The sequence below is a fragment of the Amblyraja radiata genome, chromosome 3 (genome assembly GCF_010909765.2).
Source record: "Amblyraja radiata isolate CabotCenter1 chromosome 3, sAmbRad1.1.pri, whole genome shotgun sequence".
NCBI classification, from domain to species: Eukaryota; Metazoa; Chordata; class Chondrichthyes; order Rajiformes; family Rajidae; genus Amblyraja; species Amblyraja radiata.
In genome coordinates, this window is record NC_045958.1 from 108745130 (window position 1) to 108771230 (window position 26101).

The 26101-nt window shown below is 43.4% G+C and overlaps 1 protein-coding gene and 1 long non-coding RNA gene across 2 annotated transcripts; one reads left to right on the top strand and one right to left on the bottom strand.

The window, feature by feature from the left end:
• Positions 1 to 685: 685 nt before the first annotated feature.
• c3h4orf47 (chromosome 3 C4orf47 homolog) lies at positions 686 to 17865 on the top strand. The gene is made up of 7 exons (XM_033018564.1): positions 686 to 1038; positions 2842 to 3061; positions 6854 to 6991; positions 7652 to 7721; positions 10146 to 10307; positions 13623 to 13789; positions 17536 to 17865. The coding sequence occupies exons 1-7, from the start codon at positions 939 to 941 to the stop codon at positions 17585 to 17587; spliced, it is 909 nt and encodes a 302-aa protein (XP_032874455.1). The 5' UTR covers positions 686 to 938; the 3' UTR covers positions 17588 to 17865.
• Positions 11692 to 21038, bottom strand: LOC116971403. Its single transcript, XR_004411489.1, has 3 exons — positions 21028 to 21038; positions 17805 to 17809; positions 11692 to 11742 (listed from the first exon to the last, which is right to left on the bottom strand). It is a non-coding gene; the product is annotated as an uncharacterized LOC116971403 (long non-coding RNA).
• Positions 21039 to 26101: the final 5063 nt, after the last annotated feature.

Below are 26101 nucleotides of genomic sequence, written 5' to 3' on the forward strand. Positions count from 1 at the left end.
TCTATTCATTTTCTCCAGAGATGCTGCCTGACCCACTGAGTTACTCCAGCTTTTTGTGTCTGTCTTCGGTGTAAACCAACATTTGCAGTTCCTCCTTACACATTTATTGTTCAAACCGAATTGCCCTGAAACCTACTGATTGGGGTGATGTCTTAGGAAAGTTAAGAGTCAATCAGAGGTTTAAAAAACCCCCACAAGAACTGCAGATGCTGCTTTGCAAAAGAAGACACAAAGTGTTGGAGTAACTCAGTGGGTCAGTCAGGCAGCATCTCAGGAGCATCTGAAAGGTCACCTATCCATGTTCAGTCTGCAGATCGCCTATCCACATTCTCCAGAAATGCTGCCTGACCCGCTGAGTTCCTCCAGCATTTGATCTTTGTAACAAGATTCCTCTGGGTGTAACCAAATGATCGAAAAGGGGAAAAGTACGAGAGTTCTATTTATTTTCTAATCTTTAAACCTGAGTTAGACACATCAGTGCAATGGGCGATGTTAACGTCGTATCAAAACCGGGTTATTTTTTAACTTTGAAGGCAAGTTCTGGCAGTGTTTTGTTGCACAACGTGTGTATGTTGTCGACACACACACCCCTTGTAGCTGTGCCCAAAGTTTGGCTGTGCCTGTTGCAATGTGGAGTTTCATCACATTGCCTTGGTGATGAAACGCCACAAACACAGGCTCAGTGCAGCGCAGCGACGCGCCTTGACCGCTTCCTTGTGCACAAAGTGGTGTCCTTTTTTCCCTTACAATCCGCAAATTACACACGTCTAACATTAAACACGCAACGAATCTAAACCGAATGGAGGTTTGCTGTGCGCCTTAATCAGTCAGTCACCTCTTTCTGTTTTTCTCTTCCCTCCTTCCTCTAGACTCAGTAACTTTCAACCCTCGCAGCCACCCACACCAATTCCTGGCAGCAGTCTGATCCAAACCGAACCATGCCTGGAGACTCGGGGAAAAGTGACATGGAGCGCATCGGCCTCTTTCAGGAGATGCCCTACATCACCATTCAAGACCCCTACAAGGATGGAATGTCAAGTAAGCGTGCATTTCACTTCTAGTCTCGCAAGCGAGTTCATTTGCATAGCACATTTCACCAACAAGGCAATTCAAACTGCTTTACACAAAGCATTAAAAAGCAATCAAAAGCAATTAAAGACAGTCAGTAAAAAGAATAGAAAATAAAAACAAGCTAAAACAGAATAAGACAAGTATAAAATACTATAATCAAATTATTTAATTTAATTACAGCGTTTTATTCACAGCGGATAAAATGCACAGCTCGGAGCTGGCAGGCTATTTCAAGAGTCAAGAGGATTTCACTGCCATCTGTCCTAGATAGACCAATTACATTCTTACTTGCAGCGGCACAACTGTACATGTAAACAGATTCTGAAGTAGGGACTCGACCCGAAGCATCACCCACAGAGATGCTGCCTGTCCCGCTGAGTTACTCCAGCCTTTCGTGTCTTTTCGATATAAATATAGTGTGATGTAAACAATATAATAAACGAGAAAAAAAGTAATGTGTGTACATGTACCCATGCTCACATGTACATATACATATATATATATATTTAACCTCCAGCTTGTGATTTTTCTACCATCTAAGTTTCTTGGCAATAATTCACAATAGTTGTGACTGGTCATAGAGTCTTACAGCGTGGAAACAGGCCCTTCAGCCCAACTTGCCCACACCGGCCAAAAATGTCGCAGTTATACTAGTCCCATCTGCCCACGTTTGGCCCATATCCCTGCAAACCTGTCCTATCCATGTAGAAAGTGATACTCAGAAATGGATTCAATTATCTTCAGCTCTGATAAAGCTCTTGATTTTAAACTGTAATTCCCTAATTTCAGAAAAAACTCCCATAAAAGGAAGCATGCTCTCCATATCCACCCTGTCGAAATTCCTCAGGAAAATGCATGCTTTTCCTCTTTAGTAAACTAATTGAGAGCTGTTTATGTAAAAAGCTACGGGGTTATTTAATAAAAAATCTCAAACCTCCCATGATGACCGGGTACTATTTGTGAGATGCCTTCAAAAATGTATATGTGTCAGTTTAGTTTAGTTTATTACAGTCACTTGTATAGATACACTGGAGCCGCTATAGAAGCTTTTGTTTGTGTACTGTCCAGTCAAAGGAAATATTATACAGTAATACAATCAAGCCACCCGCAGTGCACAGATAAAGCATACAACATTTAGTGCAAGATTTAACATTGAAGTCCGATTAAAAATAGATCAAAGGTCTCTAATGAGGTAGATGGGAGATCAGGACTCCATTCTAACTGATGAGAGAACCATTCAGTTGCTTGATAAATGTTGAGAAGAAACTGTCCCTGAATCTGAAGTTATGCCATGATCATATTGAATGGTGGTGCTGGCTCAAATAGCCAAATGGCCTACTCCTGCACCTATTTTCTATGTTTCTATGTCTATGCGTTTTCAAACATCTGTATCTCTTGCCTGATGGGAGAGGGGAGAAGAAGGAGTGGCCACGGTGAGACTGGTCCTTGATTATGCTGGTGATCTTTCCGAGGCAGTGTGAAGTGTAGATGGAGTGTTTCAATGGTGATAATTTATCTTGAAGTTCTGTGAAGAGGAATTTAGAAACAAGGAACTGCAGGTGCTGCTTTGCAGAAAAGGACACAAAGCGCAGGAATAACTCAGCAGGTTATGCAGCATCTCTGGAGAAGACTGAGGAAGAGTCCTGTCCCGAAACGTCACCTATCTACGTTCTTCAAAGATGCTGCCTGAACCGCTGAGTTACTCCAGCACTTTGCGTCCTTTTTTTTAAAAATTGCATGAACTTACTATTTTATACCTTCTACTTTCAGAACCCTTCAATGAGATGGCTTATAAAGGCAGGCAAATGATGTTAGATGGCTCCAAATCAAAAAATGCCACACAGGCAGGATACTTTGATCCTGTATTTGTGAGGATCTTCGAAAGTGAAAGCTATTCCGATCGGATTAAATTAAGAAGACAAGGGAGAATGAAGGCGGCTAAAAAGAACATTGGTGGAGTTTTCTTTCCCAGTCACGGAGACAGAGACCCGTATGTTCCCAAAATATTATTTTTTTGTGTCATTGGTTACAGTTTAGTTTACTGTCACATGTACCGAGGCACGGTGAAAAAATTTGTTGCAGGCTAACCAGTCAGACTATACATGATTACAATCAATCCATTTACAGTGTATAGACTTACAGGTTGTTCATGCCAATGATAGACACAAAATTGTCTCGAATAGGAGATGAGGAGGAATTTCTTCAGTCAGAGTTGTGGTGAATCTGTGGAATTCATTGCCACTGAAAGCTGTGGAGGACAAGTCAATGGATATTCTTAAAGCAGAGGTAGATAGATTCTGATGAGTGTGGGTGTCAGTGGTAATGGGGAGAAGGCAGGAGAATGGGGTTAAGCGGGAAAGATAGATCAGCCATGATTGAATGGAAGAGTAGACTTGGTGGGCCGAATGGTCTAATTAGGCTCCTATCACTTATGAACATGAAAATGCTGGAGTAACGCAGCGGGACAGACATCATCTGTGGAGAATAGGAATGGGAGATGTTTTGGGTTAAGACCCTTCTTCGGTGGTCTCTCTCGACCCGAAACATTCCCCATTCCTTCTCTGCAAAGATGCTGCCTGCCCCATTGAGTTACTCCAGCATTTTGTGTCTATCTTCGGTGTTAGCCAGCATCTGCAGTTACTTCCGACACAGGTTGTTCATGCCAGTGGGTCCACACTATCATCCACATTAGGCTGTCTTTTTAGACACACTTGTGAGTCTGGGCTGTGTCAGAATAGGTTATCAGAGTTCCTGTGTAACAACAAGGAACTGCAGATGCTGGTTTACCAAAGAAAGACACAAAATGCTGGAGTAACTCGGTGGATCAGGCAGCGTATTTTATTTTTAGAGATATAACGCATAAACAGGCCCTTCAGCCCACCGTGTCTGTGCCGACCAGCGATCACCCCGTACACTAACGCTATCCTACACTAGGGACAGTATACAATTGTACAAAAGTCAATTAACCTACAAACCTGTACGTCTTTGGAGTGTGTGAGGAAACCAAAGCACCCCGAGAAATCCCAAGCGGTCACAGAGAGAACGTACCAACTCCTTACAGGCAACACCTGTACTCGGGATCTTAGCCTGATCTCTGGGGCTGTAAGACAGCAAATTTACCGCTGCACCACCGTGCCGTCCTAACGAGAACATGGATAGGTGACGTTTCAGGTCGGGACCCTTTTTCAGTCTTAAGAATGGACTGATTTGAAACGTCACCTATCCATGTTCTACAGAGATGCTGCCTGACCTGCTGAGTTACTCCAGCACTCTGTGAAACGTCGCCTATTCATGTTCTCCAGAGATGCTGCCTGACCTGCTGAGTTACTCCAGCACTCTGTGAAACGTCGCCTATTCATGTTCTCCAGAGATGCTGCCTGACCCGCTGAGTTACTCCAGCACTCTGTGAAATGTCACCTATCCATGTTCTCCAGAGATACTGCCTGTCCCGTTGAGTTAATCTGGCATTTTGTGTCTATCAGAGTTTTTAGAATGGAAGATGCTGGTGTAAATCAAAGATAGACACAACATGCTGGAGTAACTCAGCGGGACAGGCAGCATCTCTGGAGAGAAGGATTGGGCGACGTTTCGGGTCGATACCCTTCATCAGACTGAAGAAGCGTCTTGACCCGAAATGTCGCCCATTCCTTCTCTCCAGAGATGCTGCCTGTCCCACTGAGTTACTCCAGCATTTTGTGTCTTCCTTAGGATTATAAACTAATTTCCCTCAGAATGATCCAAAACGTGTGTGATAAGGGGAATTATGTTATTCATTTCAACATCTGATGCTTAAAAATTATGCATGCGGAGAAGTTTTTGTTTGAATTTCTGAAGCAAAATGATCTGCCTATCTAAAAGCCCCTCAAACACCACTCTGATATCTGCCTGCATCATCACCTCTGGCAGTGTGTTCCAGGCACTCACCACTCCCTATATACAAAAACCTGCCCCGCACATCTCCTTTAAACTTTGCCTCTCTCACCTTGTCCTCTAGCTATGTTTGCATTTGATGATTTGAAGCTATGTGGGGCATAACCATTAGACTTAGAGGCAGAATTAGGCCATTCGACCCATACTTCACCATTCAATCATGGCTGATCTATCTCTCTCTCAACCCCATTCTCCTGCCTTCTCCCCGTAACCTTTGACTATCTTCCTAATCAAGAACCTATCAATCTCTGCATTAAAAATATCCAATGTGACAATGACTTCCACAGATTCATCACCCTCTGGCTAAAGAAATTTAATAGATAATGGACAATAGACAATAGGTGCTGGTGTAGGCCATTTGGCCCTTTGAGCTGAAGGGCCAAGTTCCTTCTCAACGCCTTTCTAAAGGTACATCCCTTTATTCAGTGCCTGCTGATTCCAGACTATCCCACCAGTGGAAACATCATTCCCATGTTCACTCTATCTGGACCTTTTATTATCCAGTTCAATAAATGTCATCATTGTATTTGAAATCACGTAGCATTAAAATAAGCAATGCCACATATCCATATTCTCTGCCGGTCTATTGCCTATTTGACCCTGCTTTGATTATAGTCATAATTGGCATGAATGCACAAAATAGTAACTAGCTAATGTCAGGGTGGCACAGTGGTGCAGTTGGTAGATCTCCTGCCTCACTTCGCCAGAGACCCAGGTTCACTCCAGACCTCCGGAGTTAGACTGTCCTCCCTGTGACCACGTGGATTTCCTCTGCAGTTTCCTCCCACATCCCAAAGACGTGCTGGTTTGTAGGTTATTGGGCCTCTGTAAATTATCCTCAGTGAGTAGGGAGCGGATGTAAGTGGGATATCAACTAGTTTGAACGGGCGATCAATGGTCAGCGTGGACTCAGTGAGATGAAAGTTCATGCGTCATAGGAGCAGAATTAGGCCATTCAGCCCATTGAGACTACCCCCCATTTACTCATGGCTGATTGTATCTCTCCCTCTCAACCCCATTCTTCTGCCTTCTCCCTGTAAAATTTGACACCCTTACTAATCAAGAGCCTGTCAATGTCCACCTTGAAAATATTCAAAAGCTTGGCCTCCACAGCAGTTTGTGACAATGAATTCCACAGATTCACCACCCTCTGACTAAATATATTCCTCCTCTCTAGTAGTATGTCCTTTTATTCTGAAGCTGTGCCCTCTGGTCCTAGACTCTCCTACTAGTGAAAACATCATCTCCATATCCACATCCACATCTTATCTTTTGCAATTTCTTTTAAATAGTGAGCTTGCGGCCCTTTTTGTACTGGCTACAGGGGGGCACGGTGGCGCAGCGGGTAGAGTTGCTGCCTTACAGCGCCAGAGACCCGGGTTCGTTCCCGACTATGGGTGCTGTCTGTACGGAGTTTGTACGTTCTCCCCGTGACCACCTGGGTTTTACTCGAAATCTTCTGTTTCTTCCCACACTCCAAAGACATACAGTTTTGTCGGTTAATTGGCTTGGTGTAAGTGTAAATTGTCCCTAGTGTGGGTAGGATCGTGTTAATGTGTTGGGATCTCTGATCGGTGCGGACTTGGTGGGCCAATAGGCCTATTTCTACACTGTATCTCTAAATTAAAGGGTACGTCCTTTTATTCTGGGGTTGTGCCCTCTGGTCCTAGACTGTCTCACTAGTGGAAACATCTTCTCCACGTCGACACTTTAATTTTGCAGTTTCTTTTAAACGGCGATCTTTGCACTAGCTACCGATACTCACGTTGGTAATTGCAAATTTTCTTAAGCGCATTGTTAAGGTTAATGTAATGTCAGCATAATCTAATCACACTGTCTTGACTCTATTTAGATGCGGATTGGGCACTTACTATGGAACAATTGGTGGGTCGTTCGAAGCATTCAGTCGGTTGGAAAAAACAAAGCCACCATTTGTACCAGAGATGAAAAACCTTTACACCAATCCTGGAAAACTAGGAACAGGATATGGGTGAGAGAATATTTCACGATAATTAAAATATGGGTACAAAATATCTATTGACATTTCTGTCGAGGTTATCGAATCTGTTGATCAAAGCATTTACCAGTTTCTGTGGCGGCACAGTGGCGCAGCGGCGGAGTTGCTGCCTTACAGCGCCAGAGACCCGTACTCGACCCTGACTACCGGTGCTGCCTGTATGGAGTTTGTACGTTTCCCCCGAGTGCTTCAGTTTCCTTCCACACTTCAAAGACATACAGGTTTGTAGGTTAATTGGCTTTGGTAAAATTATAAATTGTCCCTAGTGTGTAGGATAGTGCTACTGTATGGGGTGGTCGCTGGTCGGCGTGGACTCGGTGGGCCGAAGGGCCTGTTTCTGCACTGTATCTCTAAGTAAAGTCTAACTGTCTTCCTTTCTACCGAAGGCAGGAGAATGGGGTTGAGAGGGAAAGATAGATCAGCCATGAATGAATGGTGGAGTAGACTTGGTGGGCCCAATGGCCTAATTCTGCTCCTATCGCTTATGAAACAACCAATCAATCTCTCAATAAATATGATAATATTGAGTAATAAATTATCTATGTGGTTAATAATGATAATTTTAAATCATAGCAGAAAAGCGGAATTACAGTTAACTGTAGCTGGATGTATTATTTTGAACTATATCCACAGGTATGACCATCTCACCATTGGAAAATCATATGAACATTCTCCAGATGCCTATACAATAAAAAGTACTAAGGTACTGTTTACTGCAATGGTAACAGACTTGTTCCTACTTTATGTTTAAGAAGGAACTGCAGATGCTGGAAAATCGAAGGTAGACAAAAATGCTGGAGAAACTCAGCGGGTGAGGCAGCATCTATGGAGTGAAGAAAATAGGCGACGTTTCTGAAGAAATAGAAGGGTCTGAAGAAGGGTCTCGACCTGAAAACGTCGCCTATTTCCTCCGCTCCATAGATGCTGCCTCACCCGCTGAGTTTCTCCAGCATTTCTGTCCACCTTGTGTTCCAACATTATGATAACATTCAGAATTTTTGATTTTACTTATATAATGAATCAAAGGGAACTAAATTAACATTTACTTGTTGTGTTACCAATAAACTGTATCATGTTGATAACCTTTGGAGAGGGTGCAGAGATTTATGAGAATTTTACCAAGAAAAGAGGAATGTAGCAACAAGGAAACTTTTGATAACTTGGGCCTGCTTTCTCGGGAGACCAAATGATCAAACATTGTCTTATGGTGGCACAGTGGCGCAGCAGCGCCAGAGACCCAGATTTGATTCCGACTATGGGTGCTGTCTGTACGGAGTTTGTACGCTCTCCCCGTGACTGCGTGAGTCTCTCCAGGTGCTCTGGTTTTCTCCCACGCTCCAAAAACGTACGCGTTTGTAGGTTAATTGGCTTTGGTTAAATTGTAAATTGTCCCTAGTGTGTGTAGGATAGTGCTAGTGTACAGGGTGATGGCTGGTTGGCACAGACTCGATGGGCCGAATGGCCTGTTTCCACGCTGTATCTCTAAAGTCTCACGTAAAAGTCTAAAGTCTTATACTGCAATTACATTTTCCTTCACTGGTAAAATTCTCACACGGACATATTAGCAGAAACATCTATTTAAGGCAAAAAGTGGAATAAGGAACTGTGTGTGCAGGTTGAGTACAACTGGCTGCCAATAATCTCGGGTGCATTTAATTTTTGCGATTGGAACCAAATTCCTCCTCCGGGGAATAGTGGGAGATGGAGAAAACTATAGTAATTCTGCAGCACTCTGACGTTTATCATGAGATATCATGAGTATGGTGGCCCAAGAGACTGCAGAGGCTGGAATAGATCATAGACTCATACACCATGGCAAAAGACTCTTCGACCCAGCACGTGCATGCCGACGAACACGCCCCATCTACACTAGTCAGACTTGCCTGCATTTGGCCCATATCCCTCTAAACCTGTCCTATCCATGTACCTGTCTAATTTTTTCATAAACCTTGCAACAGCACCTACCTCAACTACCTCCTCTGGCAGCTTGTTCCATACACCCACCACCCTTGTGCGTGAAAAGGTTACCCCTCGGATTCCTATTAAATCTTTTTCCCTTCACCTTAAACCTATGCCCTCTGGTCCTCGAGTTCCCTACTCTGGGCAAGGGACTCTGTGCATCTTGAACCTATTCTTGAATCTGGTGGTCAGGGTTTTCAGACTACAATACCTTCTCCCCGATGGGAGAGGTGAAATGAGAGTGTGGCCAGGGATGTGTAGGTCTTTGATGACGGCATCTCCTATAGATCCCTTCAATGGTGGGAAGGTTAGTACCTGTGATGGACTGGAGGCTGAACCGTCTTCAACAAAATTAATATTAAGCTCTTAAAGTATATTCTCTTTTAAAGTAATCAAGGTACAGCAGGCAGTGAAGAAAGTGAATGGCATGTTGGCCTTCATAACAAAAGGAGTTGAGTATAGGAGAACATAGGTCCTCCTGCAGTTGGAAAGGGCCCTAGTGAGACCACACCTGGAGTATTGTGTGCAGTTTTGGTCTCCAAATGTGAGGAAGGACATTCTTGCTATTGAGGGAGTGCAGTGTAGATTCACCAGGTTAACTCCCGGGATGGTGGGACTGTTATATGCTGAGAGAATGGAGCGGCTGGGCTTGTATACTCTGGAGTTTAGAAGGATGAGAGGGCATCTTATTGAAACATTTTAGATTATTAAGGGTTTGGACACGCTGGAGGCAGGAAACATGTTCCCGATGTTGCGGGAGTCCAGAACCAGGGGCCACAGTTTGGAAATAAGGGGTAAGCCATTTAGAACGGAGATGAGGAAACACTTTTTCTCACAGAGAGTTGTGAGTCAGTGGAATTCTCTGCCTCAGAGGGCAGTGGAGGCCACTTCTCTGGATACTTTCAAGAGAGAACTAGATAGGGCTCATAAAGATAGCGGATTCAGGGGATATGGGGAGAAGGCAGGAATGGGGTACTGATTGGGGATGATCAGCCAAGATCACATTGAATGGCGGTGCTGGCTCGAAGGGCCGAATAGCCTACTCCTGCACCTATTGTCTATTGTCTATTGTCTAGAGTATAGGCTGCATTTAACACTAACTATTCCACTTCTCTTTTTGAGATGAACTTTAACTCTTCTGTTCTGTTCCCACAAAATACCTTTACAGAAAGACACTGCCCTCGGAGGACCATTCCGACTGAACCTTTACCCAAAGGATTACTTCGACAGTAATCCATACAGCACTGACAAGACGTTGCCTCCAGTAAAACATCCTGCACCAGTTAAGAAAGCAGAAGTGCCATTTAAACCTCCCTCTCCTGGAAAGTCGGTGTGTATGAGATTTTATCACTTTAACTTTTCTCTGGTACATCGGAAGTTCAGGGAAGCGTTGGTCCTTGATTAAAGGTGTCGGGGTTATGGGGCAAAGGCAGGAGAATGGGGTTAGGAGGGAGAGATAGATCAGCCATGATTGAATGGTGGAGTAGACATAATAATAGATAATAGATAATAGGCGATAAGTGCAGGAGTAGGCCATTCGGCCCTTCAAGCCAGCACTGCCATTCAATGTGATCACGGCTGATCATCCACAATCAGTACCCCGTTCCTGCCTTCTCACCATATCCCCTGACTCCGCTATTTTTAAGAGCCCTATCTAGCTCTCTCCTGAAAGCATCGTTACCTTTAATCCCTTCATCCAAATCATTGATGTATATTGTAAAAAGCTGTGGTCCCAGCACCGAGCCTTGCGGTACCCCACTAGTCACTGCCTGCCATTCTGAAAGGGACCCATTAATCCCTACTCTTTGTTTCCTGTCTGCCAACCAATTTTCTATCCATGTCAGCACTCTACCCCCAATACCATGTGCTCTAATTTTGCCCACTCATCTCCTATGTGGGACCTTATCAAATGCTTTCTGAAAGTCCAGGTACACTACATCCACTGGCTCTCCCTTGTCCATTTTCCGAGTTACATCCTCAAAAAAATTCCAGATTAGTCAAGCATGATTTCCCCTTCGTAAATCCATGCTGACTCGGATCGATCCTGTTACTGCTATCCAAATGTGCGGCTATCTCATCTTTTATAATTGACTCCAGCATCTTCCCCCAGAAGTCAGGCTAACTGGTCTATAATTATCTGTTTTCTCTCTCCCGCCTTTCTTAAAAGGTAGGATAATATTAGCTACCCTCCAATCCACAGGAACTGATCCTGGATCTGTAAAACATTGGAAAATGATCACCAATGCATCCACGATATCCGGAGCCACATTCTTAAGTACCCGGGGGTGCAGACCATCAGGCCCTGGGGATTTATCAGTCTTCAGTCCCATCAGTCTACCCATCACCATTTCCTGCCTAATGTGCATTTCCTTCAGTTCCTCTGTCACCCCAGATCCTCTGGCCACTAGTACACCAGGGAGATTGTTTGTGTCCTCCTTAGTGAAGACGGATCCAAAGTACCTGTTTAACTCGTCTGCCATTTCTTTGTTCCCCATAATAAATTTGTCTTTTTCAGTCTTCAATGGTCCAACTTTGGTCTTAACTAATGTTTTCCTCTTCACATACCTAAAGAAGCTTTCACTATCCTCCTGGCAGAATCAGGCCATTTGGCCCATCAAATCTATTCTGCCATTCAATCAAGGCTGATCTATCACTCCCTCCTAACCCCATTCTCTTGCCTTCTCCCCATAAACCCTGTTGGTCCGCCAAAACTAAAAATCCAAAAAGGCCCTGGAACCAAGGGTGTCAGAAAATCGGTGGTGGACCTAAAATCACCTGCATTTTCACCTCTCTCTTTTCAAATATCTTATTTAGGCCACCCGTCGCCTTTCTAAGCTGACAGAATACCAACTGGCTTGTGCATTTAATTCCAACATTTAACCCTGGTATCAATATGATAAATCCGTGGTGGTTTTATACCATGCATGCCTAAATCACTTAGACAGTGCTTCAAACCTGACATCACAACAAAGCTGGAATATGAGCTCATTCCAATATAACTAGAAAAGGAATGAGCTGCCAGAGGAAGTCGTTGAGGCAGGTACAATAACAACATTTATAAGACATCTGGACACATACACAAGATTATTATAACTTGCCACCAGATTTACTGGACGAAGCATTGAATACAAAGGCCGAATCAGCTAATTTAACATCATTCTTGTATAACATCATTCTAAATATAGAAATACCATCATCCGATGGAATTAGAAGAGACTGGGAACAAGAACTAGCTATAAAAATTTCAAAAGAGAGGTGGGATGAACATTTGCTATATGTGCATAAATGCTCGATCAACGTAAAACACACTCTAATTCAATTTAAAATCTAACATAGATTATATTACTCAAAAACTAAAATAAGTAAACTTTTTCCTAACGTCTCCCCTATTTGTGATAAATGTCTATCCCAAGAAGCTACTATAGCGCACTCATTTGTTTTTTGTATAAAAATTCAAAAGTTTTGGACTGAAATTTTTGAAATCTTCACAAAATTATTTAAAATAAAATTGATACCAAAAGCAGAATTGATTATTTTTGGAACAATGGAAGGCAGCCCTGAACTAACTGTGTTTCAAAAGAATCTATTTAATTACGGGTTAATAACGGGAAAAAAACTTATACTTAAATTCTGGAAAAACGCCCCCATACCAACAATAAATATGTGGATTTCAAATATGTTCGAAACATTACACCTGGAAGATATGAGACTCCTTCTTGCAGGCAAATCAGACCACTTCCAAAAGACGTGGTCTGCATTTATCGACTTACTACAAGTAAAAGGTGCAACAGTACTCTGAAAATAAATGGTTTCAGGATCTGGTAAGGGGGGATGAAAAACACAAAGTTGGTATATCCCTTTCTGCTCTGTCTTCTTAATAGAGCTTTTGTTTCTTTTTTTCTTTTCTACGGCCTATTTCTTAACTTTTTTCTCTAACTCTTCGCGTAATGGGTCTTTTTTCTTGATAACTTTTTCACACAATCACGACTCTTTCTCACTTTCTTTAATATATAAATAACAAAAAATAAATAAATAAAATATAATAAAAATAAGACATCTGGACAAGTACATGGATAGTGAAGGTTTAGCGGGACATGAACCAAACGCGGGTAAATGAGACTAGATGGGACATGTTGGATAGTGTGGGCAAATTGGGCCGAAGGGCCTGTTTCCATTCTGTTTGACTCTATGACTAAAAATAGCTTCTTCCCATTCATCATCAGGCTCTTGAATATGACACAACACTAACCTTAGCTATGTGCTTCTATGGACTGCCTTTGGTTGAGTTTAGGGTTATTAATTTATCATTTTTTTCTTTACTATATACTATCTATGTGTATTGTGTTTACAACCCAGTTATGATGCTGCAAGTAGTCTTACAGGGTGTAAACAGGCCCTTCTGTCCAACTTGTCCACACTGGCCAACATGTCCCTTCCACAATAATCCCACCTGCCTCTGTTTGGCCCATACCCCTCTAAACCTGTCCTATCCGTGCACCTGTCTAAATGTTTCTTAAACAATGGGCTAAGGGGCCTGTTTTTGTGCTGCATGACTCTGTGGTTCTAAATGTCTTTGCTTTTTTTTAAAACCAAATCTCAAACAAAGTCAGTCGATTCACTCTGTGATCTTCCCCTCTTGTTACAGCCCGGCGGTATGAAGGCTGGCACATTTGACGATTACCCGTCCCATTTCAGTCCGTTAGATCGGCCTCCAAAGGTGGATCCAAAAGCTCGTGGACATTTAGTTTTCCGACCCAACCCCGGTCTTAAGAGCAGACCGACCGACAGTGTCCTGAAAGCCAATGTGAACAGGTAAAAAATAGATGATGCACCATTTGTTAGTCACTTCATTGGCAAGTGGATAAATAATACGGTGTAAACAATCGCTTTGACCTGTTTTCACACCTTACACTTCCTCATCTATACACTTGAATGAATGAATGAATGAATGAATGAATGAATAGGTTTATTGGCCAAGTAGTCACATATAAGGAATTTGCCTTGGTGCTCCGCTGGCAAGTGACAACGACATACAGTGACAGTTAGGAATGAGTGACAGTTAGGAATATTATCTATGTACCGCCCTTATCTATGTACTGCCCACTCCCCTGACATCAGTCTGAAGAAGGGTCTCAACCTGAAACGTCACCCATTCCTTCTCTCCATAGATGCTGCCTGTCCCGCTGAGTTACTCCAGCTGTTTGTGTCTATCTAAGATGTAAACAAAAATGGCTTTCATCCTTTTGACCATGTGCTTCAGTTTAGTTTAATTTAGAGATACAGCATGTAGGTACAATGTGGGAACAGGCCCTTCGGCCCACCCAGTCCACGCCAATCAATGATCACCCATATACTAGCTCTGTCCTACACACAAGGGACAACTTAAAGAAGCCAATTATCCTACAATCCCGCATGTCATCGGGATGTGGGAGGCAACCGGAGCACCCGGAAAAAAATCCGATGCTGTCATGGGGAGAACGTACAAACTCCGTACAGACAGCACGCATAGTCAGAACCGCTAAGCCAACATGCCATACATGTGTGATAGTTATAATGTCACCTCCACTCATTACTGTTTGGGGATTTACTGGTGGCGGCACAGTGGCGCAGCGGTAGAGTTGCTGCCTCACAGCGCCAGAGACCTGGCTTTGACCTTGACTACGGGTGTTGTCTGTACAGAGTTTGTACGTTCTCCCTGTGACCGTGTGGGTTTTCTCCGGGTGCTCCGGTTTCATCCCACATTCTAAAGATGTGCGGGTTTGTTGGTTAATCGGCTTCTGTAAAATACACCTAATGAGTAGGATGCGTAACTGGGATAACATAGACCTTGTGTACAGGTGAACGTTGGTCGGCGTGGACCCGATGTGCCGAAGGGCCTGTTTACACGTTGTATCTCCAAACTAAACTAATTGGCTATTTGCATACAACAATGCTTCCAAAACGTGATTTTAATGGGCAAATCGGTTGGCCAACAATAATCTTAGGGCTGATATCTTTACCTCGTGTTGGGTGAAATAGTAAGGGGTTCAGTCATCAATTTAATTTCTCCACATCTGCACTATCAACATAATGGCAGGCGCTCATCTCAAGCCCTTTCACAATTATAGTCAAATGCAGTACAAGATGCATACATAATGGCCGAAGATGTCCTGGTTGGGTTGCTCCTGGGCCTGGTCAAGATGGCCATCCCCGAGTCACGGCGCCCGGTGGAAGAGGGCTCTGCCCGAGCCAGTTGCCTGCCCCTTTTCCGGGGTTACGTCCGCGCCCGGGTGGTGCTAGAGAGGTACTACGCGCTGTCCACAGGTGGATTTCCGAGACCGCTGGGCACCGCGGAGAGTTGAATGCATCCTTGACAAGGATTGTTACATAGGTGTACAGTAGTTTATTTAGTATATTTGTTTGTCTTGTATTATGGTGGTGGGTTCTGTTTTGTCTTATTGTATTGTAAATATTATTTTTAATAACTGAATAATTTGTTTTATAATTGAAAAAAAGGGGAAAAAAGATGCATACACAATGAGGAGCACATACTGGAGTCTAGTGCTGGACACAAAGTGCTGGAGCGTGTCAGAGAGCACCACTGGTAACATGGACAGGCGCTGTTTCATGATGGGACCCTTCTTCAGACTGTCCATGTCCTCTAGAGATGCTGCTTGACCCGCTGTGTTATTCCAGCACTTTATGCTCCACACAGGACAAAATGCATTGTTAGTTTAGTTTAGTTTAGTTTAAAGATACAGCGCGGAAACAGTTCCCTTCGGCCCACCAAATTTGCGCCCTACACATAGCAATGTTACAAAATTTTGAGATTTTAAAAATCAAGTCTGTAATTTATCCCATCAGATAAAGCATAAAAATAAGTTTAATTTGACACCTAATTCACTTTCATATCTCAAGTATTTAAAAAGTTATGGCCATTTTCATACTGGGAAATGAGCATCTTGTTCCCTATTGATTTTCTATGGACATAACAAAAAAGCTGTGATCGTGAACAGTCAAAAGCCCATAACTTTCTTAAAAATTAAGAGAACTGAATGAAATTTTCAGTTATCATAGATTGAAGCATTCTGAAACAAATATAAAATTATCTTACTTGGATGACCTGAAATTAAAGCATATAATTAGTTAGTTACCTAATTGTAGCTAATTTCAGACTTCAATTACTAGATCTAAACATCTATCCATTTCTTAATAAATGATTAACATTTTTAAATAGCCTAAATGTCCAAATAATATTCACAAATAAAACATGATTTTAAAATCTCATTTACATTAATGTATAGGCCAAATGGAAGGAATTTAGTGTTTAATTGCTGTAAATAAATGTCCATTTAAATCAGCTTTCCAGTGGGTCCCTGTGGAACGCGCTGGTTTAGAACGTTCACATTGCGGTAGATTTGTGCCCCAAATGCCGAGAAAAATACTGCGGGATATAATGGGCCCAAAATGAGCTACTCGCAATATTAAACTTTGTATAAAGGGATCTTTAGAAGCCCTTTTTAATGTAAAAATATTCAGCCAACCTTCTGTGGTTTGCTTTATGAGACCCTGCGGTTGCTGGCGGTCGCGGGTTTAGAGATTGATTTTTAAACTACTATAACTATTATTCAAGGCCTTTAAACCTAATAATAGCTTTTGCGACGGGGTCTTTCAGCGATTTTTCGTTAATAATTAACTAGGCTGAACATTTTCGATTGGAACAGCTTAGAGAAAATCGCGTTTTAAACCCGCCCCCTCTAAACGGCGCCAAAATCGCGCACACCCGCAACGGCAGATTTTCACCGACGCTTCAGGTAGGCTTTGCAACATACCTACTACACACTAGGGACAATTTACAATCTTTACCAAAATCAATTAACCTACAAACCTGTATGGCTTTGGAGTGTGGGAGGAAATCGGAGCACTCGGAGAAAACCCACGTGATCACAGGGAGAATATATAAACTCCGTACAGACCGTTCCCGTAGTCAGGATCGAACCTGGGTGTCTGGCGCTGTAAAGCAGCAACTCTACTGCAGCGCCAGCGTGCCGCACAAATAACCTGTATTCAGTGCCACCCCAGTCCTGTGACTCTGGCTTGGCCTGTTCTAGTTAAGGCTCACACAACAGGGCTGGTGGCTTGTAAATTGTCCCTAGTGTTGTAGGATTACACATGTGCGGGAATCGCCGGTCGGTGCGGACACGGTGGGCCGAAGGGCCTGTTACCTCGCTATATCTCTAAACTAAACCAAACTAAATAAATCTAGAAATTTCTAGAAAAGTATACCTAACCACTACTCGCCTGAAATTTCAGGGAAGAGGTGTAGAAATTCGGGGATATGATGATCATTGGAAAATGAGTCACATAAACCTCCTGAGTTCACGTTATAGGAGCGGAATTAGGCCATTCGACCCATCGAGTCTACTCCGCCATTCAATCATGTGCTGGTCTCCGCCTCCTAATCCCATTCTCCTGCCTTCTCCCCGTAGCCCCATGACACCCGTCATTAGCATGTTATTCATTACCTGTATAGTTTCTGTGAAATCCTTACTGAAACATTCTTATTCATTACCTTTCAGGGTAGTGAACAACATGAACTACAAGAGTGTTGATCGTATCATGGCTTATTAACCACCGAGCAGATGCCTTGCGCAGTGAAAAGCAGGTTACCTAATAAAGCATTCATAATGTAACTGACATGCATACCCCTGCATGTCTCAGACCTTTCTCATTCAGAATACTGCATGTGTCTGGTTGAAAACGATCGATTCTCTGTCTGCATCAAGCCTGGTGAACTTCTACTTTCTTGTAAAATATGGTGTTGCTGTGGCTAACAATATAGAATTACCCGTGCTTTAACTATTTTTGTACCATTTCTGCTCATTGAAGTGATCATTACAATCTACCCTCAACACGGGTATCATGTAATCCCGTGCTACCTGCTCCATGGCGACTAAACCGTCTCCCCCACCTGGTTTGCCGGGTGAGGAGGGAGCTGTGGACCCCCAGCAGGACCAAAAACAAGACCAGTCAAAGGGCGGATGAGCTCCTAGCGAGCCGGCGGCCATCTACACTTCAGTAGAAGTTGCGATCACTGTCGTACACAGCATTGTAAGGAACGATGATAAAGCACACACACACCAAAATCCTATACTTCCAGCGGCGGAAGTCCGCAGGAACTGGAGGACAGAGATGTGTGGTGCGTCCGTCACCGTTCCCCTCGGAAACCAGCGCCACTGAGTCGCTAATGTTTTCAACGATGATGAATGAATGAATCTAATAACGCCAAGGTCACGGGTGTGGATTTTATTGCCACAGACAGTTGTGGAGGCCAAGTCATTGGATATTTTTAAGGTGGAGATACTGTAGATAAGTTCTTGATTAATTCTCTCTTGAATAACGGTGGTGATTGAGCAAAACATTTATGTACATATTGTAATCTTCGGGTACATTAGTACAGTTGCTTTTCCATCGCAGAGCGGGGGCGAACCCTTGCCGGGGGTTGCCAGAGAGGAGTGCTCGGATCGCTGGCCTGGTGACTTCGACATCATGGGGCTGTGGTCTGCGGAGCTTCTAGCCACGGGCGTGGCTTGGACTTACCATCCAGAGTCTGGGATCCCTTGCCGGGGATCGCCGGAGAAGAGCTCCAACCGCCGGCCTGCGGCTTATAGCATCCCGAAGCTTGCGTCTCCGGTAGGAAAGTGGCACTCCAAGCCGTGTGTTCGACCGTCCCGACGTCGGAGTTTGGATCATCCCGACGAGAAGGCCTGTACATCGGGCCGTGCGTAGCGGCGACTACGGAGGGTTCATGGCCCCGACCACGGATGAACAAGGGAGGAGAACTGACTGAACTTTGTTGCCTTCCACCACAGTGAAGAATGCTGTGGTTGCTGTTTGTGTTGGATTTTATTGTGTATTGTGTGTTCTTTTTTTCAACTGTATCGCTGCTGGCAAATTCATTTCACGGTACCCTAGTTGGTGCATGTGACGAATAAATTTGACTTTGATGGGCCTCAAGGGTTATGGGGAGAAGGCAGGAAAATTTCGTTGAGAGGGAAAGATAGATCAGCCATGATTGAATGGTAGAGTAGACCTGATCGGGCCGAATGACCTAATTCTGCTCCTATCACTTATGAACTTATGAACATATGAATCAGTGCTGGAGTTACTTTATCTGCTAGAGATCTGTGAAGTCTAACATTATTAGAGCATAACACAGAGTGCTGGAGTTACTCAGCGGGTCAGGCAGCATCTCTGGGGGACATGGATATGTGATGGTTTGGGACTGGTCACTTTGTTGTAGTTCTGAGTAATGCAAGCACAGAACTTTATAGGAACGATCCTCTTCTCCCCGAAAAAACTGAACAACACAATATATAAGAAGAACCCAATTATACATGATACAATAAGAATTTGGAAACAAATAAAATTATCTTTAAAATTAAGAAATTTATCATTGTTAATACCAATAGCGAATAACCCTTTATTTAAACCATCTCTTATTGATAAAACATATAACCAATGGGAAAGTCTCGGAATTAGAAGGATCGGGGATATGTATGAAATGGGAAACCTACTATCATTCCAACAATTACAATTAAAATTTAAATTGAAAAACAACCAATATTTTAAATATCTTCAGATTTGCGATTTCATGAAAAAATACATACAAGGATATCAAAAAATAACTCCTGACTTATTGGAAGAAGCAATGAATATTAAAGCTGACTCACAAAAATTAATATCATATTTATATAATAGTATTTTAAATATAGACCTACCATCGACAGAGGTACTTAGAGAAGAGTGGGAACGGGAACTAATGATAAAAATCACGAAGGTTACATGGGAAAAGTACTTGATATATATTCACAAATGTTCGATTAATGTAAGACATAATCTAATTCAATTTAAAATTTTACATAGATTATATTATTCAAAAACAAGATTGAACAAATTTTATCCAAATATATCCGCCATTTGTGATAAATGCTTATCCCAAAACGCAACTATAACACACTCTTTTGTTTCCTGCATAAAACTTTATAGATTTTGGAGTGATATTTTTGAAATATTTACAAAATTATTTAAGATAAGAATGGAACCTAATACTGAAATGATTATATTTGGAGTAATGGAAGATGGGAATAAATTGAACTCATCTCAAAATTTATTTTTAAATTATGGTTGAATAATAGCAAAAAAATTAATACTTACATTTTGGAAAAATACATCAATACCAACGCTTAAAATGTGGATCGCAAGCATGTTGGACACCGCACATCTTGAGGAAATGCGATTCCTCCTAATAGATAAATCAGACCAATTCATAACGAGTTGGTCTCCATTTGCCGTCTTTTTGGAATCATATGGTGCAACACAATTGTAAAAGCTAACTGTTTCAGGACTGGACGAGGGATGGTCAAGATTATAAACAATGATCTCCTTACTTCATTTCTTTATTCTCTTTTTCCTATTTTCTTTTCTTCAACTTTCTTCATTCATTCTTCTTTTTTCTACTTCTTCACACACTATATATCTCACGTCTTTCTATCCTTTACTATCTAATTCCTTTTTCTTATTCTTATTCTTCTTTATTATAAAAAAAAAAAAAAAGGAAGCTGTACATAAAATGTATTATGAAAATATATGTTAGGCACTTTGGTGCCATATGATTGTACTTACTTCTAATAAAATAAAATATTTAAAAAAAATAAATAAATAAAAAGCACAGAACTTCGAACAAAACATTTATGTTCATTAGTTCATTAGTTCTAGAAGCAGAATTAGGCCATTCAACCCATTGAGTCTACTATGCCATTCAATCATGACTGATCTATCTCTCCTTCTCAATCCTGCCTTCTCCCCAGAACCCCTGACACCCGTACTAATCAAGAATTTGTCAATATAGTTGCCTTAAAAATATCCAATGACCTGGTCTCCACATCCATCTGTGGCAATGAATTCCACAGATTCACCACCCTCTGACTAAAGAAGTTCCATCTCATCTCCTTTCTAAAGGAACGTCCTTTTATTCTGATACTGTGTCCTCTGGTCCTAGACTCTCCCACCAATGGAAACATCCTCTCCACATCCACTCTATTCAGGTATTATGTGCATATCTTTGGCTCACAAAGAAGCAGAAATTGAGTAGACACAAGGAATTACAGATGCTGGAATCTTATGTAGAACTAAAAGTGCTGGAATAACTAGGCAGGTGATGTTTCTGATCGGGACCCTTCTTCAGATTGATTGTGGTAGAGGGGCGAAAGCTGCAAGAGAGGTGAGAGAAGGCAAAGTTGATGTTTAGGGGACCCTTCAAACTACTTTTTCACACAGAGAGTTGTGAGTCTGTGGAATTCTCTGCCTCAGAGGGTGGTGGAGGCCGGTTCTCTGGATACTTTCAAGAGAGAGCTCGATAGTGCTCTTAAAGAGAGCGGAGCCAGGGGATATCGGGAGAAGGCAGGAACGGGGTACTGATTGGGGATGATCAGCCATTGTCATATTGAATGGCGGTGATGGCTCGAAGGGCCAAATGGCCTACTCCTGCACCTATTGTCTATTGTCTATTGTCTACCAACCTGAAGCATCGCCTATCCATGTCCTCCAGAACTGCTGCCTGACCGGCTGAGTTCCTCCAGAACTCGGTGTTCTACAGAAATTGGGTAGGACGGGTAGATCAGTCTTTCAGAAGCAAGCCAAATTAACATCCGCCTTGTTTCTAGTTATGAGGGAACTGCCCACAGTTTGGCTGGTTTTGGGATGAGGGTGGGAAAACCCAATGCAGTCCCCATTGCAACCAACTTCTCCAAATGCACTGTAGAAGGCATTTTATCGGGATGCATCACGGCTTGGTTTGGGAACAGCTCCATCCAAGACCGCAAGAAATTGCAGCGAATTGTGGATGCAGCCCAGACCATCACACAAACCCACCTCCCTTCCATTGACTCCATCTACACCTCACGCTGCCTCGGCAAGGCCAGCAGCATAATCAAGGACCAGTCACACCCTGGCCACTTTCTCTTCTCCCCTCTCCCATCAGGCAGGAGGTACAGAAGTGTGAAAACGCACACCTCCAGATTCAGGGACAGTTTCTTCCCAGCTGTTATCAGGCAACTGAATCATCCTACCACAACCAGAGTGTTGTGCTGAACTACTATCTACTACATTGGTGACCCTTGGACTATCTTTGATTGGATTTTGTGTTGTTACTTGCGAGTGGAGCACCAAGGCAAACTCCTTGTATGTGTACATGCTTGGCCAATAAAACGTATTCATTCATTCATTCATTCATTATCTACTGGCTTTATCTTGCACGAAACGTTATCCCCTTTATCATGTAAATGGCTCGATTGTAATCATGTATTGTCCTTCCGCTGACTGATTAGCACGCGACAAAAGCTTTTCACTGTACCTCGATACACGTGACAATAAACTAAACTGAAACTGAACTGACCTATACTGCTCCTGATTGCATATTGAGAAAATGCCTAGATAGTGTTCCAGGTGGCAGCGAGAATTCACATCTCCCTTCCAAGGCACCGTGAGAACAACACGACTTCTCTTGGTAGAGATGCTGCCTTAAGGGCCTGTCCCACTTTCACGAGTTATTCACCAATTCTCCCGAGTTTTCCCCTTGATTCAAACATGCAAAATGTTCGTAATGAGTAAGTAGGAGGCTGTAGGAGTTCGTAGCGGCCCGTTATACCAGCCATAGGTACTCGTGGCATCAGGTAAGTCGGGACGTTTTTCCAGCCCGGTAAAAAATGTCCACGAGTAAAAAAATGGTCGGGATCAAAGAAATTGCAACTTTTTACTCGTAAGGAGGGCATCGAAATAGTCTCGGGAATTCATAGACATACTCGTAGGAGTTCGTGAACATAGTCGTGGAAGGTCGTAGGAGTTTGTAGATTACCACGATCTTGATATTTTTTCGGTCCTTTAAACTCGGCAGAGGTTTTGAATTAAGTCGTGAAAGTGGGACAGGCCCTTTACAGCGCCAGAGACCCGGGTTCTCTCCTGACTACGGGTGCTGTCTGTACAGAGTTTGTAAGTTCTCCCCGTGACCTGCGTGGGTTTTCGCCCCATGGGTTGTCTCCGGTTTCTTCCCACACTCCAAAGACGTACAGGTTTGTTGGTCAATTGGCCACAGTAATATTGTAAATTGTCATTAGTGTGTGTTGGATAGTGATAGTGTACAGGGATCGGTGCGGACTTGGTGTGCCGAAGGGCCTCTTTCCGTGATGTATCTCCAGACTAAACTAAAAATAAACATACTGATCAACGTGTCAACTTTTCTTATTTAATTCCACTTTTATAGTAATGCTCTGATTTGTTTCAGGACCGTGTAGGCAGGTATATCTGCTGCATTGGCACAGATGCTGGCTTTCTGTCCTAGCTCTGGAAAGAAGGGTCCACCTCACAGCTCAACTGCAGGTTGAAGAATGTCCTTCCTCAGCTGAAACACTGAGGTCCTGGCGTTGGTTCTGGTTTGACAGCCATATATGCGCCAATGTTGTTCGAAAGTAATAATTTAGATTCATTTAGCGGCGCTGTCCAAGATAGTGGTGCTGCACACGGGTGGAAACCAATGCCTCAACCGCGAGCTGGAGAAACACTTGATGGCCAGCTCGCTGCTCGAATGCAAGGCGGCACAGATGGATGAAAGCTGGCTGCTTTCAGGAAAGCACACGGGTAGCAGGGAGTGGGATGTCAATGATATCAGAATCAGAATCACACTTTATTAGCCAAGCATGTTTTGCAACATACGAGGAGTTTCACTGGCCAGGTCAGTCATACAATTAAAAAGACCAGATCACTCAAAAACACATTTTAACATGAACATGTTGAAAAATATTGGTCGCCATGTAGATAATCAATAATCCTGTAGCCGTAGGTGCTGTTGTAGTGGGGTCGCCATGTAGTTATGGGTAATCGAGGTAGTCGTAGGTAGTTTTGGTTAGTCGCCTTTGGCTCATTGGGGGAAAAAAACGTGAGCAGGAGTTTTCAGAATCAAGGATAACCGACCGGTAATGTTAAATGTCCGCCGAACTTCACAGCTGTGTATCTCTGGCTAATTAAAAGTTGTCTGGCTTCTTAAAAGTGTCTCCACTCCTTCTCCCCCTCCTTCCCCCCCCCCTCCCCACCTCTTTTAAAGGACTTACCGTACACTGTGCTAGCCTTCTTAATTACAGCGCCAACCTTCCAGTTCATCGCAGTGTGTGTCTGTATCACCTAGGGTTTGCACCGTGTGAATTTCAGACAGCGCTCTCCCCCCCCTCGCGCTTGCCCTGGCCCCCACCTTTGCGATGTGTATGTGTGTGTGTGTGTGTGTGTGTGTGTGTGTGTGTGTGTATGTGTGTGTGTGTGTGTGTGTGTGTGTGTGTGTGTGTGTGTGTGTGTGTGTGTGTGTGTATGTGTATGTGTGTGTGTGTGTGTGTGTGTGTGTGTGTGTGTGTGTGTGTGTGTGTGTGTGTGTGTGAGTGTGTGTGTGTGTGTGTGTGTGTGTATGTCTGCGTGGGTGTGTCTGTGTGTCTGTGTGTGTGTGTCTGTGTGTCTGTGTGTGTGTGTGTGTGTGTTTATGTGTGTGTTCCACTCTGACAGTCACCGTTCCAGTTCCCATTTTTCAGGCGACTGCCGGCAACTTGACAGTGTCCGGCAGTCTGCTGAAAAATCGCCTAAGTGGGATAGCCCCTTATGGAAACGGCAACAAAGTATCGAGTGATCCATATAGTAATTCATATACTTTATTGTGATAAAGTACAAAAACAATCAAAGGGCTCTGGTAGAGTCCACACGGAGTTATGAAAGGGAAAACCTCTTTAACAAATCGGTTGAAGGTTTTTTAGTTTGCAGGTACCAGGATAGGGGGAAACCAATGTACATTCAGAACGTCCTCACTCAAGTCAAAAGGTCATAAGGAATAGGAGTAGAATTAGGCCATTCGACCGCCGATGACTCCAGCACTATGTGAAACGTCACCTATCCATGTTCTCCAGAGATGCTGCCTGACCCGCTGAGTTACTCCAGCACTCTGTGAAACGTCACCTGTCCATGTTCTCCACAGATGCTGCCAAACCCGCTGAGTTACTCCAGCACTCGGTGTTTAATACTCCTTCAAGTGTGGGAGATATCTCTCTCTTAATCCCAAATGTTTTCAAAGTTCATAAGTGATAGGAGCAGAATTAGGCCATTTGGCCTATCAAGTCTACTCCGCCGTTCAATCATGGCTGATCTATCTCTCCTAACCCCATTCTCCTGCCTTCTCCCCACAAACCCTGACACTCATACTAATCAATCAGTGCCCCTGCGGAGATTATGACACCATAGGGTATGATGTTCGGACTTAAGGGCCTGTCCCACTTCGCCATCATTTGCACCTCATTTACGCATCATATGTCAAATAGGTCGACGCGTCGTGATGCGCGACGTCACGCGCAAATCACGCGTCAGCGCAGCCGTCTGGTGCGCGAGACGTCATTAGAATACCCTGCGGCGCGCGGCGACGCATGGTTACGGATGTTGATGCACGGTGACGTAACCATGCATCACCACGCGATACACGTGAGACATTGGGACGCCAGCGTGCGACGCCAATGCGTTAGCGTGCGTACGCGATATGTCACGCAGGTGACGCGCGAGGATTTTGTTACACTACGAAATCCTGGAGCGCTGCGTGATACCGCGCGCCACCGACTGCGATTCCACGCCTCACCATGCGTAATGCGTGCGTCACCCACGCGCACCCCACGCGTCACGACGCGTCGACCTATTTTACATATGACGCATAAATGAGGCGCAAATGACGGCCAAGTGGGAATTGCATCAAAGAATTGAATGAGGCACCTAATCACCAGGTTTGTAAGTATGTTTTTTTTTTAGTTTTTACTGTGGGAGGAATCTGGAGCACATGGAGGAAACCCAAGCAGACAACCGGGAGAACGTGCAAACTCAGTACAGACAGCACCCGTATTCAGAATCGAACACGGGTCTCTGGTTTCCTCCCACACTCCAAAGGCGTATAGGTTTGTAGGTTAATTGATTTGATATAAATGTAAATCAAACTAAACTCTGCTGCTGCTTCACCGTGCTGCACTGATGTACCGATTTACAGCACTAATGCTGATGTCAAAGATGAGATATAAT

Bases quoted from the DNA above. Each gene is read 5' to 3' on its own strand.
- c3h4orf47 (XM_033018564.1), top strand. From the start codon at position 939: ATGCCTGGAGACTCGGGGAAAAGTGACATGGAGCGCATCGGCCTCTTT. The intron at 6,992-7,651 runs GTGAGAGAATAT...CTATATCCACAG, and splicing joins AAACTAGGAACAGGATATGG to GTATGACCATCTCACCATTG. The intron at 13,790-17,535 runs GTAAAAAATAGA...ATTACCTTTCAG, and splicing joins CTGAAAGCCAATGTGAACAG to GGTAGTGAACAACATGAACT.